At 39.1% G+C, this 24131-nt stretch overlaps 2 protein-coding genes across 18 annotated transcripts in view; both read left to right on the plus strand.

Annotated features, from left to right (window-relative positions):
- Positions 1-4685, plus strand: part of LOC115426896 (connector enhancer of kinase suppressor of ras 2) — a 98531-nt gene extending 93846 nt beyond the window's left edge. For 3 of the 4 annotated variants that reach the window (XM_030145132.1, XM_030145133.1, XM_030145135.1), the window contains one exon: positions 1544-4685. In XM_030145132.1, the coding sequence (XP_030000992.1) occupies positions 1544-1753 (210 nt within the window). In that variant the 3' untranslated portion in view covers positions 1754-4685. The remainder of the gene's footprint in view (positions 1-1543) is intronic. The other variant, XM_030145134.1, reaches the window with a different exon arrangement.
- A 711-nt stretch (positions 4686-5396) lies between these two features.
- apool (apolipoprotein O-like) lies at positions 5397-23786 on the plus strand. Of its 14 annotated transcripts, none has more exons than XM_030145136.1 (18): positions 5397-5439; positions 6395-6490; positions 6597-6722; positions 7255-7309; positions 7544-7642; positions 13089-13180; positions 15415-15531; positions 16430-16661; positions 16754-16990; positions 17131-17250; positions 18109-18234; positions 18718-18843; positions 19206-19331; positions 19809-19931; positions 20410-20540; positions 21485-21599; positions 22047-22151; positions 23129-23786. In XM_030145136.1, the coding sequence occupies exons 1-18, from the start codon at positions 5428-5430 to the stop codon at positions 23215-23217; spliced, it is 2127 nt and encodes a 708-aa protein (XP_030000996.1). In that variant the 5' UTR covers positions 5397-5427; the 3' UTR covers positions 23218-23786. The 14 variants fall into 14 exon arrangements, with proteins under 14 accessions (XP_030000996.1, XP_030000997.1, XP_030001004.1 ...); XM_030145137.1 differs by having other exon boundaries at positions 20410-20535; positions 21489-21599; XM_030145144.1 differs by having other exon boundaries at positions 18718-18785; positions 19274-19331.
- Positions 23787-24131: the final 345 nt, after the last annotated feature.

A 24131-nucleotide genomic window follows, 5' to 3' on the forward strand; every position in this document is an offset into this window, starting at 1 on the left:
TGTCTCTTGGTCTTGTGGATTGCGACAGTTTCTTGCTTTAGGAACTGACAGTACTCGCTCATCATGTCTGTTTGATGCCCCTTTGGTGACATCAAGGAAAAATTCATGGGACGAGTAGAGGAAATTAATCTACATTTTAGGGCAAGTCAGAGTCTTGGATATGTGATGGACAGAACTTAGTCCAACTTTTGTGGATGTAGTCTGGGTCAGTAAGTTACACTATCAAGAAAATTAATTGAATTTGCCATTTTATGAAATCAGTGCGCTAATATTTAGCATTAGCTCAGCCATCATCCCTTCTGCTCCCACTGCTGTGTCCTTTAGTCCAAATATAGTTATGTTTGCCTCCAAAAATCTGAGATGACAACAGAGAAAACACAAACTCCTGGCTTGAAAAGGGTGGTCCAAGGTGGCTCTGTTCCCTTCTTCTTTACACCATATGACTATCCCCCTGAAAATACATGTGTTCACAGATGGCAATAGTAGTTTGGTAATGGTGATTTAATTTCTCTGACAAAAAACTAATTTAAAACAATGTAGCTTTAGCATGTAGATCTGTGGTCCTGCAAGAAGGAACGTATACTGGAACCATTAAAATAAACTGAAAATGAATTAACACCTTTATGCAATCTATAAAGTCTCACTCCACACTTATGTCCAGTACGGTCACTTCTAATGTCAAAACACACAACTCCAAAGTCCAAAATCCAATGGGAGGCATAACCGTGACTCCGTCCTCTTCTTTGTACAGGCTGTGGTCCATTATGTAATTTAGGGTTATAAGAAAGTCCCAAAATTAGAATACTTAATCAGAATCAAAATACTTTTTTAATCCCCGGTGGAAATTATTGGGTGTTACAGTTGCTCCATTCAAGTATAATACAAAGTAGCAGGAAAGAAATTACCAATAAAACAAAAAGAAAAAAAAAAAACAACAACATAGATAGATAGATAGATAGATAGATAGATAGATAGATAGATAGATAGATAGATAGATAGATAGATAGATAGATAGATAGATAGATAGATAGATAGATAGATAGATAGATAGATAGATAGATAAAGCTCTAAATATACAAGCATATATATCGCTCTGAATATATATATACTAAATTAAAACACTCAATTAAGACACAATTAGAACAGCAATTTAATATGTACTAGACAATATAGTACCAATATGATAATTAAATAAATATACATAAATAAGTGTGCAAAAATATTGTTGTGTGTAATGCTATCAATTTAGGGTTACTTAATCAGAATACTTTATTAATTCCAGGTGGAAATTATTGGGTGTTACAGTCACTTCATTCATGTCTAATAAAAAGTAACAGGAAAGAAATTATCAATTCAACAAAAAGAAAAACAAACAAATATACCAAATATGCAAATTAAAAGACACCATTAGAATAGCAATTTGTACAATACGCAAAAATATAGTTGTGTGTAATTCTAATTATGAGGTTATGAGGTGGAATGGGTGATTGAAATTGGGTGAGTATTTCATGTGTTGATCCTTTGTGTGTGTTGGATCCCTCAGGCCAAAGAGTCGGAGCTGGCAGTGATCTGTGCCCTCCTGGAGGACCCTGGCCTGTGCTCCCAGACCTTCAGAGAGTGGAAGCTGTGGCACAGCGAGCTCTACTCAGACATCTGCCAGCTCAGCCCCGGCACCAACGGCCAGGACGATCTATCCCCGCTCGCCGCACCCCTCATGACCCACACACACTCCTTCATTGAGACACATGTGTAAGAAAGAGAAGAGGAGCAAAAGACTGAATCGCACATGAACACAAACAGACGCATATTCACACACAAACACACACACAAACACTGACTTAACATGAGCTAAACCCCTCCTGATCACGACTCTGAGCACGCACTCAAACTCACACAAACACACACACACAGGAACACACATTGTAAGATGTGTAAATATCATAGAGGGAACAGTCTGAGACCTGCGTGTAAGAACTTTTGATAATCCTGAGGACCCCACAGGGTGCCTATTGCATGCCTGAACAGAAAGCATTAATCTTCCTTTGTCTATGGAACTCAGCATAAACTCCACACGCTTGTCGAGCAAAATGGAAAAAAGGAGACTTTTTAACATGTCCGTTCCTTTATATTCTCTTAGTTTTGCTATTTTATGATTGATTTTAGGGGGGGTAGGGGGAGCTATGTAGCAGCAATACAGAGGAGAATCCTTTTCACCACAGCACTGTACTTTTGTACTGATGAACTTTGCACCCAGAGCCACCAGTTCTCCCCCTTTCTCTCTCTATCCTTGTTTTTGTTTTTTGGTTTTTTTTTTGTCTCACTGCATATCTCATTGATTTACAGGGACCTCACTGTTATTCCAGGCTGATTTGACAGGACAGGGCAGTGCGGGAAAGAGTCAGGCTAGCGGTGACTTTGTCCCAAATCCTGTTAAGACTGTGAAAGGTAGCTAACAATGCTTGGCTTATCTGTTTTAGCCGCTCCTCGCAGAGGGAAGCAAAATGCCACAAGCACTGAGAAACCATATTGTGCTGGATTGATGCACACTACTTCAAACTGTGAACTGTTCAAAAACTACAATTTTACCTGTAGAAGGAGGCTCCTCTGATAGAATGCAATTACTACGATTCACTTTGCATTCTCTCTCCCTCTCTTACTTTTCCTTTTTGTGTTTCTCTCCATTATCTTGTTCTTTTCCCTCATTTTTGTTTCCTTCCTTTCTGACCTCTTCTCTCTCGTCAAAGACTTGTGTATATGTGTATACTGATGTAAATGTTTGCGTTCCACTACCACTGTGATATGCTTCTAGAGGTAGCGGAGGGAAGACCGAGAGTATGTATTTGCGTGGGTGCAAAACAACTTTTTTTTTTTTTTTTTCCATTTTTCTTAAGCAGCGAATGCAAGAGCTAGAGAGTTTTTTTGTTTGTTTGTTTTTATTCAAAGGAGTCACTCACTACAAAGAATGCACTTTCTATATGTCTATATCTCATTGGCTGCATCACAGGGTCTATGTCTCATCGGCCTCTTTACCATTGCTGTTCAAAATATCAGGTAAAAGCATTTGCCATCTCATTTTCTAAAGATTTGTGTACAGTCTACAAATATATTTAAACATAGAAGAATATATAAATCTATTTACGTTTTGTGTCATAGATATAATGTAAAGTATGATGTATTCTATGCCAAGGTTTTGCAGTGTCCCCCTCTTCACTCTGTAGATGCAGGGTGTTAGCGGTTGAACAACTAGGAAGCAAACGACACCCGCTATCAACTCGACCTGACAGTTTTGACTGGTTTACATCACGGCTGACCCTTACGACGTTCTCCTGGTGATATGTTGCATGAGAATAAGGCCGGGGACTGATTTGACTGGACAGGGTAATATTGTGGATCATTTGTATTAATTTTCTTAATCTTCCTCTCATGATTGCAAGATAATTAGACTTGTAGCGCATGATACATGCAAAAGTACTGTTGGAGAGTTTTATTTAAATGTTCATAGATTAAAGTATTCTTTTTTGTCATTCAATAGTGTTTGAAGACACACACTGTACATTAAACCGAGGGAGGCATTTTTGCTGCCCAGTATATCTAATGCAGATCCTCCTTTAGCATTCTACCAGGAGGAGGTTTCAATTTGATGTTTTGGTTTACATTGAGAGGCAGGCATGTGTCCAAAGGCGGCAGGTTTGTCTCGACAACAAAGAGAAAACAGTCCTCTGAAAATGAAAGCTATTTCCACATTCCCTCCAAGCATATGGTTGATACTGGGGGAGGACGGGAAGGAGGGAGGGAGGAAGAGAAGGGGTCATAGACCTCTGCTCTTAATGGTCTCTAATGTCTGTGAAACTCAGATGAATCATTTCATCCGCAATATCAGGCCAAGGACTCAACAGTGCCCCCCAGTGTCGAAGACTCTGAGAGACATGTGTAGCACCCGCTGCATCCAGCACTATCTGTATTAGCCTTCATACTTTAGTGTAGTTCTCTACGTGTAGGTTCAGGTTTTTTCATCATATCACTGTCGTGAACTCAAACACACCTCAGAGATATAGTCCATGTTTTTTGAATGGTTGATTTGAGAGTACCACAACGAAACTAAATGATGCAAGCACTTTCCCTGTGCCTCCCAAACCCTCTCTTTGGCAACGACAGACTGACTATTACTGGTGTTTCTACACACACACAGCTGTTAAAGAGTTACAATACAGTTTCAGTCTGCAGACCTCTCTCTCTCTGTTTCTCATCTGTAGTGTTGGTCTTCTTTTTCCATATACTGTAGATTAAAGAGTGTGAGTTTTGATTTGTAGGCACAGACTGTGTTATCCCTCCCAGATCTCTGTGTGTGTAGACCTGCAGAAACAGGCCGAAAAGGGAGATTCCACTGTGTGTTCTTTCAGGGGTGTACACCTCATGGTACATTGCACAGGTGTGTAAGATGTAAGTTGCACTGCGACATTAAAAAAGGAACATATTGCTCTTTTTCAAGGATAATATTAGCTTACTGTTATTCTGTACATTAAACTGACTAAAGATGATATTAAAAAAGAAAGAAAATGACATTTATTCTTCCTAAAGTAGCCTTTTTTGGTTTCATATATATGAATATATATTACAAAAAATACAGATTGTAAACTTAAGTTGTTAAACTTTGACTTCAATAAACTGAATCCTCTGCACTATGAGCTGTGTTCTGTTAATGTGTGCATTTCCTTGTATTTGCTGAAGCAGCTTGTTCCTTAACTGATGGGGACAAAATACATGTGAAGTTTTAAGCTGACATGCATTTTACAACCTCTCAAATGTACATATGTCAGTGTCTTTGAGCGAACTGAATCTGAATCCATCACTGAAATTGAAGACCATCACTTAAATGGAGCTGTGGTAAGATTTTTGTCCTAATGGTCATTTCCAATGTCAGAAGTGTTTTTTAAATCACATATTAAGTGGTTGTACATTTATCATTAAACTGTCAAGACAGCTTCTATTGTCAAATAAATCACATAACACTCATGAAAATCTGTTTTACACAGGGATATGATCTTTTTTCAGTTTGGCTGTGAATCAGATTTAAAATAAAGTCACAGTTTTTCAGTCGAAAGCAAGAACAATGACACCTACATTTGTAACTGGCTAAAAAGGGAAAACATACTATAACATATTATATTCATTAGTAACTGTATGTATATGGAAATTATTTAAAGATGTTAAATGATGTTGCCCAGTGGCTGTCAATTTTCCCTATAACCATTCTTTTTTCTTTTTTTTCTTTTTTTTTTTAACCTATAACCATTCATTATGACACCATCCTTCCTGAATGACATCACCCTGGGTCAGGCCGCTGCAGCTGTCTGTGTGTCCGCTAGGGGGCAGTGTCAGACTGAGCAGCCGACACTCACACCCAGACGAAGAAGAAGCAGCGCTGTCATGGCGGCCAAGGTGAACGCTCGACTTTTCGTTTTCGGCAAAGTTTTTTGCATTCTAGATATATGTTTTCGGTGAAAGCATGGCCGTTGTGTAAACCTCGAGAGTCTAGGAGACGTTAAAGTAAACCTGAACCGAATGTCACCATTCAGGAGACTGTACAGCGTCACAGAAACGCCAACCACGTCTACTGTGTTAGCTTTGCTAAATGAGTTCATGCTAACTAATATCACCGAGCGGCTACATTAGCTGCCAGCAGTTGAAGCACAGTCCACAGTTTATAATCTGTTAAACGTATGCAGTTGTACGGTACTAAAAATGACCTACACTGACGTTGATACTTATTGCCTTAATGCACGTTGTAACTGAACCAACGACAGCGCTAACGTTAGCATTTTAAACACTGACCATGTTAGCTAGTCAAGTGTTATTAATTACCTAAGTATGTAAAGTCTTATTAATATTAGTAGTATTATGGCACTTCATAAAATATAGTTACGAAATTCTACACGAGTTTTGAAACATGAATTGAAAAGCTGCACAGGATACAGCAACTGAAAACTAAAAGACATTCATAAAAATGAATATGAATAAAAATGAATGAAAATAATAATAATGCTTCGTGATGGCCTTAATGTCAGCATATTTCTGTTAGTAGCTTAACTGAAAAACTACATTGCAGTGCTGTTTATGAGAATTTATTTAGATATCTTTAATTTTTCATTCATTTGACATCTATTATTAACGATCATGTACACAAACGAGAATATTAAATGTGGCAAATGTTGTTATGAAACTATTCAAATCCAATCTTCTAAATTTATCACTAAACCATCATTTTTCATATGTATGGTATTACTATAAAAAAAATGTAAAAGCTGGGTTTACACCATTATTCTGTATTTCATGTAAAAAAGACTAAGATTTACATTTTCCATCCAAAGTGTTGTGTGCTCATATTGTGTGTTAGGCGGTGATGGTGGCCGTCCCGACGGTGCTGGGTGTTGCCTCCATCCGTGTTTACAGAGTCAGGGATGCATCTGCTGATGGCATTACTCGAGAAAAGGTAATTCTCTACTCACAAGTTAAGTGTGAGTCAGCCCTAACATCTGCTGTTAATTTCACTGCTGTGTTTTACAATGACATACTGACTCTTGTCTTGCTATCTCCAGCTGACTATCTACAGCCCACTGGAGCAGTCCACTCAGGTCCAGTTTGTCACAGAGAAGCCTGGACTTATTGAAAGTGGGTTCAGTGCCACAAGGGAGGCAGTACTCCCATTTATCCAGGCTGTAAAGGTATTTGGACTCTGCCCTGTAAATTTAACAGTTCTGTTTTTGAAACACTTGATGCACATTCACATCCTTTCTAAGACTGAGCTCAAATAGAACCGTTTGACGGATGCTCTGAAGTGTTAAATAAATGGAACAACATGTAAGACATATACTAGGTCTTATCTTGCACCTGCAGTGTTAGTTTTCCAACCCTGATTTTTGTTCCTCTTGTTTGCGGTTACAGAGCACAATCCCACATGTTGCAAGTGCTCTGTGCAGGTACGATTTTGCAAACAGCGAAGTTCAGGAGTTAAACAGGAAATGGTGTTCTTGCAGTTGACTCCGCAGCTGTAAAGTTTGCTGCAAGAGGAGATTTGACAGTTTGATATTGTCAAAGATGGGGAGAAAAAAAGAGACTTTACACAAACTCTGGTGCATCTCCTTCAATTTTATAAAATAGATGTGTGGCTCATGTGCGATAGTTGTGTTGTTGTTGTTGTTGTTGTGGTGGTGGTTGTTGAAGTGTAATTTTTAGCATGTCCTCCCTTTCCTGCAGGGTGCCTGTGTTTCTGTGAAAAGAGGAAGTGTAAATCTGTACCATGCAGGAGAGGGTGAGTCAACAGTAGGTTCCTTAAGGTCTCATTTAGAACTTATAACCCCATTTGTTGAATGTCAAAACCTACATTCCTTTCCTACTACTGAATATGATTAATGACATTCCCACCCCAGTGGCTACACATTTTTGCTTTTGTCTAATTTGTGATGGCATGAAATGATAAAAATGGAAGAAATTGTCTCTACTCATCTTTCACCATCATCTTGTTTTTGTGTGAACTGTTTCCCAGATGTGTACTATTACTTGAAAGACCCTCCACCGGACTTCATACCCAGATTTGGCACCATCACCATGGCGGGCCTGCTTGGCATGTTCTTGGCACGGAAAGGTAATCTGAGCCCCAGTTATAGTATCACACTCATACTTACAGGCTGATGTTTGGTTCTGAGTCAAAGTTTAAGAAACCAGATGGTTATTTGTGGTCAAGTGGCACTTGAAATCAGCAGAACATTCAAAACAGTCAGTTATATTTAGTTAGAATGTTTGTTTAAAAAAACACAAAAAATATATTGGATAAAGATGAGGTAAAACAGCATTCTTTAAGTGTTTTGGTGACTATAAAATAAACATGTAATATAAGAGAAATGTATAACATAATAATTAACATTATCATTTTGTCACCCAACCGTGCATTCCACACTGCTGATCTACGTATATATACATATATAAAGAGTAAAACAGGTATACTACAAAACCTTTGTAGTTACTGAGTTTATATACTGCAGTACATAGTTTTCCACACATATTTCAGTTTGCTTATACTGCACCAAATGCTGTCAGTCAGTGATAGCTCCGGACATGGTTTGGTTTACACTCAGAGAGTGTTGAGACATCCCACATTACACACATCTGTAATCTTCAAAGAATGTTTTCTTTCTTAGGCAGCCATGAGAACTCACTCTGCTGTCAGCATAGAGTTAACCCAGTATAATGTTGTATTTCATGTGGCTTTTTAGCATCTGTATCATATACAGCCAATGACAGCAGTGTAAAAGCCAGTGTAGAACCTGTGGCCTCATGATATGACCAAAAATATTACAGTGATAAAAATGGTTTCATCAGTAAGTGAGTGCATAAGAAAACCAATGTTTATTTGTGGTTTTAAATTATTTGAAAAGATGAAAACAACATAAAACATGTAGCAGGATGAAAAAAGATGTAACAGGTTGAAAACAGCATAAAAGGTTCATTAAGATAAAAATGATGAAATATAAAACATAACAAGACAAAAACACCTGTAGGCTCTGATTTCATCATTCAATGTTGTAAAAGACGGTGCAAAATAAAATAGATGTGGTTTTAAACCATCTTTAATATGTGAACATAAGAAATACTTGCCATGCAGCAGAACATGTCATGGATCTAGAGGTAGAACATTCAAAACGATAATGATGAAATCATTTTTCCAATGTCATGAGTAAATTTAAGTAAAATAACACAGAGAAACATGTTATGTTGTAGCTAAGAATGTAAACTAAATAAAATCTAAAGACAAAGAAAAACGTATGTTGCAATAATGGTGCAATTTAATATTACATCACATAAATATTATTACAGTTAATGTAATATAGAACCTCTACAGTCTGAATGTCTTCTGTCATGCAGTTATAGATGGAACATGGAGCCAGATCCTATGAACTGAACTGTTTAGAACAGGTTCTTAACCAGAGAAGGTTTTTGATTGCCACACTTGGATCCAGCTGCAGGATGTAATAAATCACACAGTCACTATCACTGAAACAGCAGTTGAGAAAATAATCACACCTCAAGCTTTTAAGTGAGTGACACAGTGAGCAAAGAAAAACTGAAATACATGTGAAAGCTCCAGAACACAAACTAAGTGTAGTGTAAGTGTGGAAGGAAAAGTTTAACATAGAATCCACAGCTCTGTCTGTGGGGCTGGCCAAGGGAAGGTTAACATCTTGATCAAAAATACATTTAAAATCACCTTTTGAAGACTTATATAGTTTGAAAGTACATTACTTCTAGTGTCCAGCACAAGTTTTATTTTTTAGAAAAATGTTTTTAAAATACTTAGATGGCATTACCTTCAGTATAATTGTATGTTTGCATTCTTTGTCCGTCAGTGCAATTTAAAGCATAACTTTAATCCTCTTCTCTTGGACCTATATTATACTGATGATTAGTTGTAAGGTCCATTTAAAAGCCTTTTGCTACACTTTGTCCATTGGTTACAAATATCTAATAAACTAAGAGAAATGTGTGTTAAAATGTATTAAATTAGTTTATTAAGGCACTTAACTTTGTAGATAATATATACTAATAAATATGCTGAATAAAGAATTGAAATTTGTAATTCTTCTCCCCTGTCCATCCGTTACCGAAACATCCGTCACCAAAACTCTTGCTGTTTTATGCCCTTATATATTGAAAAAATACAAACTGTTTACTGTTTTGCAAAATAGACACCCTGGAGGACGAACTGTAAAGATTTACAGTTTTATGAAACTGGAGCTGCATCTTAAGGCAGGTTTTATGAAGTGGTCACAAACAGATGTTAATTTTCTCTCCATCCATTACAGAGGGGTTTTTACTATTTTTAAGTCAGAAAATTAGGTTAAAACATTTTTTTTTCAATCACAGATTGAAGATCATCTTTCTACAATAAATAGCTGTGAAAGGGCAAACAAAAACATAGTAAGGCTGTTCGTCCATTACCACTTGGCCAGCCCCCTGTAGAGGAAATGGGGACGTCATTCACTGTTCCTCAGTTTCCTGTTCATGTCATTTAACCCGAGTTTGACCCAGTCCTACGAAAACTGCTGTCACAGGTGAAAGTCTGTTTGTCAACATTCACAGACCACAATCACAGAGGATACATTTCACTGCTAAACTATAGAAGTAACAGATTTGCAACGTGAGACAAAAGGTTTCTGTTTCAACTCTGTGAGCTCTTTCTGTCTGTCTTGTCTTTGTGTCTGTCTCTCTACAGGCAGGTTTTACCACTACTAGAGACTCTAAGTCTGGTGTTTGTCAGACCAGTGTTGGAACTTGGTTCTTTAGTTCTCACTGACACAGTCTGACTGAACCACAAGTGTCAGTTTATTTCCTGTCTTGATGATCGGTGAAGGATCACGTGTATTTGACTTTTGTTCTGCCACTTTTCCGCTGATGGTGTCACTTCATCTGGCTTCAACTTGGCACTGTGTATTTTTGTCTCCATTACTTGAAATTAGAGACCGCTTCACAGAGGTTCCATGCCAGCTAAAGCATTAGTAAACTTGCCCTAAAATCAGGCAGATCACAGAGTTATCAATCCAACATAGTAGGTACTGTTTGTCTTCCATTATGTTGCAATGTGGAACAATGAGCCAAGCTAGCTGGAAATCTCCAAAAACGTCATAGATTCTAACTTGATAAATCGGCTACACATTAGGTCTACAAAATAACATTGTCACCTGACAAATAACATAAAGTAAAATTTGATTTTGGAAATGATACCTTACAGTTTTAAGTATCCTTCTCTGCCATTGTTACGTCACCTGTTCGTAGCTGCAGTTGTGCACAATGTGATAGATACAGACAACTTTATTAGTCTCCAAGGGGGCAATTCAGTTCAAGCAGCTCCTGAACATAGAAGAACACACCACCAACAACAGTGACAACAACTACATCAAATAGAAGACAACTGACAGGAGTACAACATGTCAGAGACATCACATCAGTACATAACCAAGGCCACAAGGGCCAAAAGACTAAAAAGGACTAAAAAGAGAGAACTCACTGGCACTTAAGCCACTGTCCACATGATATGTAGAGTGGTGGCACAATAAAGTAACTGAGTAGAAGATAAATAATAGTCATAACACAATTAATATAATGAATAAGTGTTGATGTCCTAATATGCTCCTGTACGTTGCTATGATAACTAGTCACATTCAGGAATAAGGGCTGGGTGAAAAAATTGATTGGATCGATTTTAACTTAATTTAGCATTATCGAGTAATAGTGGATTAGATCGATTTTTCAGAGCAGGACCGCAAGTACCTGACCCGGGTACCGCCGATGCTGAGATGCAGGCCCCTGAGGGAGACGGGGAGTCTCGATCTCCCCCATGACGGTTCTGGTGCAGGAGGGGCGCGGAGGAAGGCTGGGGAAAACACTTCTGCGGGAGGTCCTCCCAGCCTCAGACTCGAGCCCACAGTGCGGAGGAACTGGCCGCCTGGACCATCTGGTCCATGGTGGCTCTCAGAGGCGGATCGTGGAAGCCGGTCGTTTTAGGAGTATTAACTTGGATCCACGTTCAGCCATAGGTGATAGTAATGCACCTTAAGGCCAAAAGCACCAGCCCTAAAACAGAATAAAGATGACGAAGAAGTCCATTCTGAGCCACTGCAGGAACATGGCAATGTTTCAGTCCCCTTATTAATTAAGAGCAGATTCTGCTGTTTACTGCTGAAATGTCATATTTGTTTCCTTTCTAATGTCAACATTGATACCAATAATGATGTGCTGCATGGCTGCGGTAGTCAAGTAATCAGGTTACAGCTCAAAATTGTACTTTGGTATCACTAAATTAATCTGAATCAATCAATTAATACTGAATCGAATCGATATCAGATCGGATCAAATCGAATCGCGATCAGTTGATTCAGAACCTTTTGAATCGAAATCAAATTAAGGAAATTGGCCATGATACCCAGCCCAATACCTGATGATGCATCATGACGCAGACGTCTGCATTGATGAAATAAGTCACTAATCAAGTCCTCAGCGTACATAATAATTACACTAACGCTTATGAGTGTATTTTTTAGCCTCACACTGGACAGTAAAGATGTAAAGTAACATTGACGTGTTGCCCCCTTGCATTGGATTGTGGGTTAACTTTTGATATTTTAAGCAACATGTTGAAGTTCACAATTCTCAAGTTATTTTTCACCTTATGAGACTGACGCTCAGTGCAGTTACACTGACACAGTGAGTATCTGAGTGGGACGGACCAGGTTGTGTCTTTGTGATAAAATCAGACAGAACGTGTGTCTGCCTCATAACTTACAGCTGATATGATGCCGTTAACACTCATTGGCACTCATTTTGTCTCATTGCATTTGGTTCATTTCTCTGTTGCAGCTGTGACTGGTTTCAGAGGCTGCTGGTTCTGGGTCTGGTTTAGTTGTGTCTTTTGCGTATAGGCATACACACACACACACACACACACACACACTCACTCACTCACTCATGGAAAATGGAGTTTTTGTGGGTAGTTTCAATAACAACATGATTAAATGAGACTTTTTAACACAGTATTTCGGGTTCTTTATAAAACCACCGTCTGTATCACTAATGGGAAACACTGGGTAACAGATTGTTGTTAATAATGTTTATTTGAGGACATAATGCGGCCTTTCTTAGACCTGCTACATGAAAACAAACTGCATTTTTATCGATTCCAGCTCTACTTATGGTGCGCTGTGTGCAGATGGATATGGGTTTTGTTTTGTCATGGTTACAGATTGAGGAGGCTCACACAGATGTTGCTAAGGGAAAATACAGCTCTTTAGATTACAGACTGTTGTAATCTGATTTTGTTTTGTTTTTTTTTACTCATTTTTAATAAGGGGGAGTTAACGTTGTCCTTTTTGAAGACTGTTTGTATTAAGTGATGGAAAAGTAAATGTGCGGTATTACAGAAAATGGAGCATGTGACCATTGAGATGCATCAAGAATCGCTCACAGGCCGATTGTAACAGAATCATAAAGCCATCGTAAGATTCACACGGTTAACAAAGATTGCAAATTTTGTATTTCAGGTTCACGTGGGAAGAGGGTGGCACTTCCTCTGGGCCTGATGAGTGCAGGAGCATCGGTGTGCTACCCCGCCCAGGCAGTGGCTCTGTTTAAGGTAACGCTCATTTTTCCATTTGTACCAGATTCAGCAATGCAACTCCAAATATAGCACTGACACATAACAGAGTTTGAAGTATTTTGTGTAGAGGGACAAGCCATCTGAAAACAGCAAACATAAATTACAACTTTAATCTCAGATAGGTGTGAAGTTCTGTTAATTTGGAGAATGAGTAGGAGAGAATTATACTGGCAGTATTCCACCAGCGCTGCATCCATGATGTATTACACTTTTAAATCCTTGTGAGAGGCTGTATACACGGGGTGTGACGATAAATATTACAGAAATGTATAATACTCATCCATGAATGTTTTACATCAAAATGACTCAAAACAGCAGTGATGGTAGCAGCAGTTTAATAAAATATCTAAATAGAATCACAGAAGACTTTCTTCAGAACTAACATCTGATTGATGTGATGTTAACGATACAGACGCTCCTCACCGGTCTCATCCTCTGTAGTTGTTTTGTGATTCTGCTCCACATGTCGTCCGTCAGTTCCTGGTCCGCTGATATTGTCACATCACATTTGAAGAGTGATCGGTTGATGTGTTTATCCATACTGCTCAGAATAATCAACCTTGTTCAGCAAAAATAAGATGTTCTGTGTTTGAAAATACTCATGACACAAACAACAATTAAAAAAACATATATTAATGTAGAATTAGTCACATTAAAAAGACCAGCCCTTGGCGTGTAAAGGCCTTAAGAGTGCACTAATGTACATCATTTACATTCATTTACATTTTTGCATTTGGCAGATGCTTTTTTCCAAAGCGACTTATAAGGGGAGAATGAACAATTAAGCTCTCTCTCTTTCTTCTTTATTTGTAAAGCACTTTAAAACAACCACAGTAGACCAAAGTGCTGTACAGAAGAATAAATAAAAACCCCCCAAAAAGAATAAAATACAAGAATAGATTAAAAATAGATTGAAAAGATATAAAACAGCTGTAAAATTAATTACATTAGTATTACACTATCTTATAGGATTTGCAGGCAAATAGATAATCTACTCCTACTAAATGTTTACCAGTGTAGGGTCTCATTATGTGTTTATTATAATATTGCACTTTCAGTAACAGGTTCCCATTATTACCCTGTGTTTTATTCAGTGTCACTGGTGTTATTATGCACTAACTGTAAAATAACCTTCTATAGTTAAGACCTAATCATACTGCTTTTTCCTAGTTCAGTGTCGTTTGACTGTTGACTTTCTTTTCTGTGTTGAAATACAATTAGGTGCAAAAGATGGCACTGTGAGAAACAAAAGAACTACATCTAATTCTACACTCTTTCGATAAACACTGCATTTAGAACAGCACCTTTCACTGAGTTTCCACCGAACGTGACAACATACATTTCTGGGATTCAATATTTAATCAGTTTGGACTTTACACTAGAACACCTCAGGTTTCGCAAAGTGTTAGTTTTGAAGTAATTTCATCATATTCTTTGGTGTGAACGTTGCACCCTGAGATAAAGGAGTGATATTTTGCTTTTTTAAATGGAATTATGCATTTTAAAACATTTTCCTGTGGTCTACATAAACTGTAAATGCTATGACTGGGTCTGAATTTTTCCTTAATTCAACTCCACAGGTCCATCTTCAAACAATATTTCAGAGTAATGACACCAGAAAGGTTGTTTTTAGCACTGGCCCTTTAACTGCAAATGAGCCACTTCACACCCCACCCCTCCAGGTTGTTGACTGTGCTGCTATGTCCCGTTCACCCACTTGAGTTTGTTAGTACAACCAACAAGAGAACATTTTAGGTAATAGGCTCAAAATTTGGACATATTTTCAGTTTTTACTACAACCGCTGCAGCTGACAAACAGTTAAGGTGCACTCTGAGAAATGTTTGTCTGAAGTCTTGACCTTACATGTGCAAATGTTGTGATGCCACTAGTTATAGATGTAACAAATTAAGAAGAAATTGAAACGGGTTGTAGAAATCCACTTGATTTTTGCCGGAATGAATATAAAGATAGCTTTGCAGAACCTGGAGGGTTCAAATTCAAACTTTATCAACTATTAGGGTCCAAATACACAAGTAAATGTACCAATAACTAATAAAAGTGGGTTTAGCAAAATATGACCCCTTTAAGAGAGAGCTTGTAAGAAGTACAGCAGGTGGAAGTGGCTCCTGACTGCTTGGTTGTAATTCAACAAATAACAAGCTGTATTCCATTTCTTCTCGTGCTTATTATTGTCATCTGTGTGTTGAAGGTTACAGGTAAGAAGGTGTATGCTGCCGGGCAGTGGAGCGGCGCCGCCGTGTCCTCACTGTTTACCCCCAAGGCTGAGGAACATGTACCCAAAGAGATCATTGCATCACAGTCACAGGTCAGCAATCATGTTTACTCTGTATTTGCAACAATTTTAACAGTAGAAACTACTGTAAAGCTCCTCTGTTGTGTGTGACTCAAACGAAAACGTTTCAGCCCTTATGATAGAGACACTTCCCACTTAATGAGTTCCCCTCTGCATATTTTACTTGCGCAAAAAATCCCTTCTGTCTCTCAAAAGACTGCATTCTATCTCTTTTTTCCAGTCACTTTGGCCTTTTATGGTAATTGTTTTGCTCTGTTTTGAGGCATTAAAGCTCTTTGTACATTTTGCTTAGTTGTTTTGAAGGTATCAGTGACCTAGAAACAGAATGATTCAGTATTAATGATGTTTCTGCCTTTTCTTTTTTCTGTATAAATCTTAAACATGTGGAGAAATGTCCAAGGAACTATAAATCACATTTTCTAAATGGACCAAGTTTAAAAAACAAACAAACTATAAAATAATATAAAATTTATTACAAAATCAATTGATAAGATATGTTAATCAGATTTGTTTTATGTACTCAGTGGTTTTCAAAGTTTTTAATCACATTGTTGGATCATGTGCCGTCGCATCATTGGTCCATTTTTCCTCTACAAGAGATCAATTACTGCAAATGTTTACCTTGACCTTTTGACTGGATATGTTGCAAAAGATCACTGATGCCATTGACACCATTGATGAGGCTACGCTACAGCCAACATGACAAGAAATCTAGTATAGTCTGGATGTGCTTTGTGCAACTAATGGTGTCCATATAGAGGTGGATTAAATGAGGCAAAAAAAAAAAAAACATATCTATTCATTTGCTTTTGTAATAAATTTGTTAAATTGTAAAGAGACTTTATGGACCATATGTGTGTGAGTAGCAGTTGATGAGAAGTTTTTAATGTTGAATATTGTGCCCTGTTAGGTTGCGACAGGGCCTGCTGTAGTTGAGGAGGTTGTGTCTGGGTCTAACCCTGCCTCAGAGTCCAACGCATCAAAAGACAGCTCAGCCCAAAGCTCTACGATCTCTGAAGCAGATGTGGAATCTGCAGGGTCTTTTCCTGTCCAGGTAGAAGAAGCCATTGTAACAGTAGAGGAATCATCAGGAACGCTCACAGAGACTTCACCTGACCAGATGCCTCCTGACACCAGCACAGGTATCACATTATAGTTACCAATGGGTTTCCTTGTCTTCAACACTTGTTTCATCATTATCTTATACTGTTCTGTTTTCCTGTGTGTTCTCCAGAGTCTGTGGTGAACTCTGTGGCATCAGAGACAGAGACCTGCCCTCCGTCTGAGGAACTACCTGCCCCTGTCGAGAGTGAGAAGCCCTTGGACTCAACACAGACACCAGGGGACGTGCCCACCGACGCCAGCCCGGCTGAACCCATGCCGGGCTCAGGACCAGATACAGCACAGTCTAGTCCAACCGAAGCTGTTCCCTCCACTGAGGAGCCATCTGCTGCCACAGACCAGCCAGCAGGTAACGCAGATAGTCTGCATGTGACGTCAATGGGCACAATGCAAACCAGTGCCTGTTTTTCACATTGTACATCTAATAATTACAGTGTATGAAATGATAAATGTTCTCCATCTTACTGTATATTTACTCTGTTTCTGCAGAGGCGGTTGCTGAATCAGCTGGACCAGAATTAGCTGTCGAGCCACCAGTGGCTCCTGTGGAGGAGACCTCGACACTCACACCACCACCTCCTGAACAGCCCACAGCAGAAGACAACAAAGGTGCCACAGACACACACCACTTCTATGCCTTTCCTCTGCTGGGTGAAAAATAACTTGGATGTATGTATAAAAAAAATAACAAATTTATTGCTCAAGTTGCTTATGGTTGTGCAAGACTAAAACTTGAAATGATGAATATTTAAAAGGAAACTGGAAGTAATGAATCCACACAAAAGAAGCTTATGTAAATCTAAATTATTGAATTTAACAGCATGTTTTAACTTTGAGCACAAATGCTCTCTTGTGAAATACAGATTTCAAGTAAATCCCTCAAACTCATCTAAACTGTCAGCTTGAAAGGCACATTTCTTAAACTGTACTAACAGAAATATTAAAGAATATTATAAAACAATATGTTTCAGTGACATCTGAATTCTATCAAGGCTATTAAAACTGGATCTCAGCGAGGGCAAACATCTCATATGCAATAATAAAAATCATAATTGGCATTAAAAAGTTTCACATTCAAGTGGTGGTTGAACTTCAGTAAGGTTGACAACAGTCTAAAAAATCTGAAAAAGAGGACAAAGAAGGACTGTGCTGAGAATTCAGAACGGTAAATCTTATGTCACTCTGTTAAAACAGTTCAGTAAAGTCCTCCTTCACATTCGTACCGATGTGCTTCTTGACCTCAGTAGAGAACTTCAGAAAAAAAAGAGAGTTAAACTGGTTATTACATATTTCAAATTAATTGGAGATCATTACCTATTAATTTAACTGCCACTATTTTTAAAAAATCTTTTCATAATGTTCTTTTAATAATTCTATTAGTCTTGAGTTTGGAAGTGTTACTGAATGATACACTCATACTGACATTGTGTTAGTATAATTTGCCCTATTCCCTGTTCTCCTTTATAGAAGTGGTTGTTGAATCAGCTGAACCAGAACCAGAGTTAGCCGTTGAGCCTCCAGTGGCTCCTGTGGAGGAGCCTTCGACACTCACACCACCAGCTCCTGAACAGCCCACAGCAGAAGACAACAAAGGTACCACAAACACACAGGAAACACTGCTGGAATAATCCTGCCACTGGGTGACCATTACAGTCACTATTCTCTTCCATCCTGGTGTTTGTTTGTTACTGTTATTGAAGTCACATTCACCAGATTTTTGTGTTTTGACCAAAACATCTTTTCATGTGTTGGTTTTTTTTTTGTATGGATTTTATCATTTTAATACCACAGCTCACGTCCCCAGTGCAAATGCTCTACCAAAATTTTTTCCAGCGGCATAAATTTGTAAAGACACTGCTGCTGCATCCTGAGTTTAGCGCTGCCCAAGATGGGTGCACTCTGTTCAAAGGAATCCAAAGTAGTCTAACAGCCCACAGGGTTTGTCTTTCTTATTCCTGAATGAGAGTGGAATGAGTTAGACCTCCAGTACTGGCACAGTGCCAAGGAGGGGTGTCTAAGCCAGACGCCACACATTTCCCAAAACACATTTACTGTATATTCACTGTTTTTCCACAGAGGCAGTAGCAGAATCAGCTGAACCAGAACCAGAGGTAGCTTCCGAGCCACCGGTTGTTCCTGTGGAGGAGCCTTCGACACTCACACCACCAGCTCCTGAACAGCCCACAGCAGAAGACAACAAAGGTACCACAAACACACAGGAAACACTCTGCTGGAATAATCCTGCCACTGGGTGACCGTTACAGTCACTATTCTCCTCCATCCTCTGTGTCACTATTTTCCCAGTCATTGTATGAAAAGAACAATCACCCCTTAGCTGTAACTTCACACTGACATTGATGTTTCATACGGCGTTTGCAGGGGTTTAGTCCTTATTATACCCCTTCTCCACTGACATAATTTTGTAAAAGTGCTGCTTGTACACCAGGAGATCACCACTTCTCAGATGAGCGTGATTCTTTAAAAAAGAAAGACAAATTGGCCAAAGATGCCACAGATTCCTTTGTGCTGACCCCATGTTGCTGTGTATTCGCTCATGTCTATAGAGGCAGTTATTGAATCGATTGAACCAGAACCAGAGTTAGCCGTTGAGCCATCAGTGGCTCCTGTGGAGGAACCTTCGACACTCACACCACCAGCTCCTGAACAGCCCACAGCAGGAGACAACAAAGGTACCACAAACACACAGGAAACACTGTTGGAATAATCCAGCCACTGGGTGACTGTTACAGTCACTATTCTCTTCCGTCCCGGTGTGTGTTACTGTTATTGAAGTCACATTCACCAGATTTTTGTGTTTTGACACAAACATCTTTTCATGTCTTGGTTTCTTTTATATGGATTTTATCATTTTAATACCACAGCTCATGTCCCCAGTGCAAATGCTCTACCAAAATTTTTTCCAACGGCATAAATTTGTAAAGACACTGCTGCTGCATCCTGAGCTTTGCACTACCCAAGATGGGTGCACTCTGTTCAAAGGAATCCAAACCAGCCTAACAGCCCACAGGGTTTGTCTTTCTTATTCCTGAATGAGAGTGGAATGAGTTAGACCTCCAATACTGGCACAGCGCCAAGGAGGGGTGTCTAAGCCAGACGCCACACATTTCCCAAAACACATTTACCATATATTCACTGTTTTTCCACAGAGGCAGTAGCAGAATCAGCTGAACCAGAACCAGAGGTAGCTTCCGAGCCACCGGTTGTTCCTGTGGAGGAGCCTTCGACACTCACACCACCAGCTCCTGAACAGCCCAAAGACGACAACAAAGGTACCACAGACACACAGGAAACCCTCTGTTGGAATAATCCTGCCACTGGGTGACCATTACAGTCACTATTCTCCTCCATCCCGGTGTGTGTTACTGTTATTGAAGTCACATTCCCCAGATTTTTGTGTCTGACAAAAATATCTTTTCATGTGTTGGTTTCTTTTGTATGGATTTTATCATTTTAATACCACAGCTCACGTCCCCAGTGCAAATGCTTTACCAAAAATTTTTCCAACGGCATAAATTTGTAAAGGCACTGCTGCTGCATCCTGAGCTTTGCGTTGCCCAAGATGGGTGTACTCTGTTCAAAGGAATCCAAACCAGCCTAACAGCCCACAGGGTTTGTCTTTCTTATTCCTGAATGAGAGTGGAATGAGTTAGACCTCCAGTACTGGCACAGCGCCAAGGAGGGGTGTCTAAGCCAGACGCCACACATTTCCCAAAACACATTTACTGTATATTCACTCTTTTTCTACAGAGGCCGTAGCAGAATCAGCTGAACCAGAACCAGAGGTAGCTGCCGAGCCACCAGTTGTTCCTGTGGAGGAGCCCTCCGTGGTCAGCCCACCGCCCCCTGAACAGCCCACAGCAGAAGACAACAAAGGTACCAGAGCTGAAACCATTCATCGACTCGTATCGAGTTGACGCAATTTAAAAAATTATTCGATTACAATTTTTCTGAACTGAAGCTTCATTTCCTTAATTTTTCTAAACATTGGTTTCACTGTTGTATTTCACACAGACACTTATTATGACACACATGACACCAGCATCAACACAAACGACTTAAGAGTCAAGGACAAAAAGGCAGAAAATGTCTATTTGTTCACTTTTGTACATTGGAACCATCTCTTCTTTAAACTGTTAAGCTTTCACACAAACAGTAAAATAATTGGCTTTCCATCTTAAGTTGTTAATAAGTTGGATACGAGTGTGTTGAAGAGTTCGGTGCACATACGCTTTGTAGATGTCATTTTCAGACATGTTTTTTTCAGATTTTTCGTATAATCAAATTGAATCATAGAAAATATTTGATAGATTAATCAGTTACAAAAATAATCAATAGCTGCAACTCTAAATGGCACTATAAACACAAATTAAGAACTATGCTGGAATAATTGTATCACTGGGCGACTATTTCTGTCAGGATTCCCCTCCTTCTTCTGTTACATGTGTTACCACTATGTAGAAAAACTAACTCTGAAATGTAACCACATGCTAAAAATGGTAAGATTTACCAAAGCTGTGCCTCTTTTCTTGTGGCGTTTCTTTTGCGGGGATTTTAGGGATTGTAAAACCACTTTCTCATGGGGTAATGTTAGTCCTGCAAGTTCTCCTCTGATGCAGTTTTGTAAAGGTGTTGCTGCTGAATCATGAGCTTAGCGCCACACAAGTTTATTTCATTATTTAAAGGAATCCAAAGAAGAGGCCCCAGTTTTCGACCCCACATCCCAGAATGATAGAAAATTAAGCCAGATCTGTCAGCGTGACTATGCGAGAAATAGCACAACACCTTGACATTGACGCAATGTTACTGTTATTGATACTTTTGTATAGAGGCAGTTGCTGAAGCGGCAGAACCAGAGCCAGAGTCACCAGTTGCTCCTGTGGAGGAGCCCGTGACCCTTACACCACCTCCTGAACAGCCCGCAGCAGAAGACAACAAAGGTACCAGAAACACACAGGAAACACTGTTGGAATAATCCTGCCTTCGGGTACGTATTTTGTAAGCATCCCGCTATCTGTGTCATCATTTCCAAAGTCCCAGTCATTTTATGAAAGAACGATGCCAACCTCTGAGCTGCATCGACAGGCTGGAAATGGCAGGTTTTGACTAGAATGTGATAGTTTCTTTTGTGTGGTTTTACTCATTTCAATACTGCAGTTGACTCTCCCTTGTGCAAATGTTTCCCCAACACATGTCCTCATTCGGCACTTTTGTACTGCTGCATCCTGTAGTTTTACTCCTTATTTCAGAGTGCTGTTGAATAGAGTCAGACCGTTTCCAGCACGAACACAGCTTTAATAAAGTGTGGAGACGGGTCCGGCTCCATGAGACCACAGCAGTTCCCTAAAACTGACCCACTGTTACTGTATGTTCACACTGTTCCACAGAGACTGTTGTCGAATCTACTGAAGCAGAACCTGTAGCTCCTGTGGAGGAGACCTCGACACTTCCACCACCACCTCCTGAACAGCCTGCAGCAGAAGACAACAAAGGTAGCACAAACACCTGCTGCACACACACCACTGATCCACTGTTAATGGGCCCCACGCCAAGTGATACACACCATACATGTAAACCTCTGCTTCATACACGTCCACAGAGACAAAGAAACACACAATCACATCTGAACGCTCTATTATCTGATTGGAACATATCCTGGCTGTTCATGTTGTGTGTGAGTGTGGGGTTAATTTTCACCGCTTCTAAACATGATTTACCTCTGAATTTTCCATCTTCGTCTTTCATTTATTCAGATTGAGACGATAACATCAGATTACTTCAGTTCATCAGGGTTTTTTTTTTTTTTTATGGTGTGAACAAAATGCCTAAACTAAGAAACTTCTCACACATAATAAATATTTAATATAAAACATGTTATTTTGCTGCAGTATGTTCAGTGTGAATGTTTCCTCTGTCCATTGAATATTTGTGCTTTGTTAGGTTTCAAATAATTTTCCACATCTATCTCCATCCTCCTGTTACTTTTATAGAATAGAATAGAACAGATCTTTGTCCCTGTTACAGGAACAATGGGAATCAGTTTAGCCGCACTTTTCTGTTTAGCAGCAGATTCATAAAATGCAAAAAGAAAGATTTACATCAAAACTTTGCCACAAAATTGTGCTGAAAATGTATATTGATAAATACAGACAATATATAAAACTACAAAAAATACTGAACATATACTATAGGCTAACTCTATACCACAGAAGGAATTATATAACATATGAAGGATTATTCAAAATAATAAAATATATGTATAAGGTAAAATTAAAAACATTAGTTTAAAGCATCTAACTGAATCACATCTTGTCTTGACTGTTTATAGAAAGAAAAAAAAGTCTATATTTCTGTTTTGTGGTCATGTCATTCAGCTCTTGACAAATACTGAGTGAATCATGTCTTTGGTGTGCGGTACATCTGTTTTTTGTGGTTAAGCTCTTGTTGCTGTTGCTTTTGCGTCCTCCAGGGGGCTCTGGCTTCAAACCAGACCCTGCTCTCATGGACTTCGGCCAGGCCAGCCCCGAGGATCAAGACCTGTACACCACACGAAGCTGAGAGACGACAGACAGCCACAGGAGAAGCCTCATTACCATCACACTGCCATCCCATACCTCATTCAAACACTGCGCATCCTGGAACTGTCATTATACACCGTGTAAATAAGCCATTTTGTAAGCGAGCATAGTTTGGGAGTCTTTCATCAGTGTTTCCATTTTATCTGCCCACATCTCTCAGTCACATTTCCTCAGAAAAGGTCTTTGTACATATGCGCAGCAGAAGTGCAATAAATTCCAGTAAACGAGTTGACATCAGTTTTGGTAGAAGAACAAGGACCAGGGAAAATAAAACAAAACAAAAAAAAAAAACACGCTCACTGCTGTTTTTAATTGGCAGATGGCGAATTGGCAGATTTCTCATGTCTGTGTCGCTAAACAATTACTGGCTTTTGTGCTGCAGCTTTCACAATCAGGGTGCTCTTATTTATTGTAATAAAGCCCAGTTCGTCCGTAAGCTGGAAACACTGCACATGTGCTGGTTGTTGGGCTAGTTCCATTTTGTTAAAAAAAAAAAAAGAAATGTCTGTTGATTTAGCAACCCAAAAATAAATCTATATTTTTCTCAAATCATGTTTTTTCAACTGTATTTCTTACTAGTCTGTATAAACCACATGAACACAGAAAAATGATCTCCAGGGATTTCAACACTGATGGGAAAACTTACAATATCATTAGTCTGTCTCACTTCTGTTTCTCCAGTTTATATGTCGAAAAAATAGGACCAGTGGCCCTGTTTCTAATCGGCATGTTCTATCAAGAATCAATAAGTTGAGGTTGTCAGGTTCTGTCTCTATGTTAGAGTCCTGTGGTCTGGATGCAGATCAATTTCCCAATAGAAGTGGGTGGTACTTTCACTGGAGGAGAACTCAACTAAATAAATCAAAGTCCATATTCAACTTCCTATCAGCGCTC

Source organism: Sphaeramia orbicularis, chromosome 10 (assembly GCF_902148855.1).
Source record: "Sphaeramia orbicularis chromosome 10, fSphaOr1.1, whole genome shotgun sequence".
NCBI lineage: Eukaryota > Metazoa > Chordata > Actinopteri > Kurtiformes > Apogonidae > Sphaeramia > Sphaeramia orbicularis.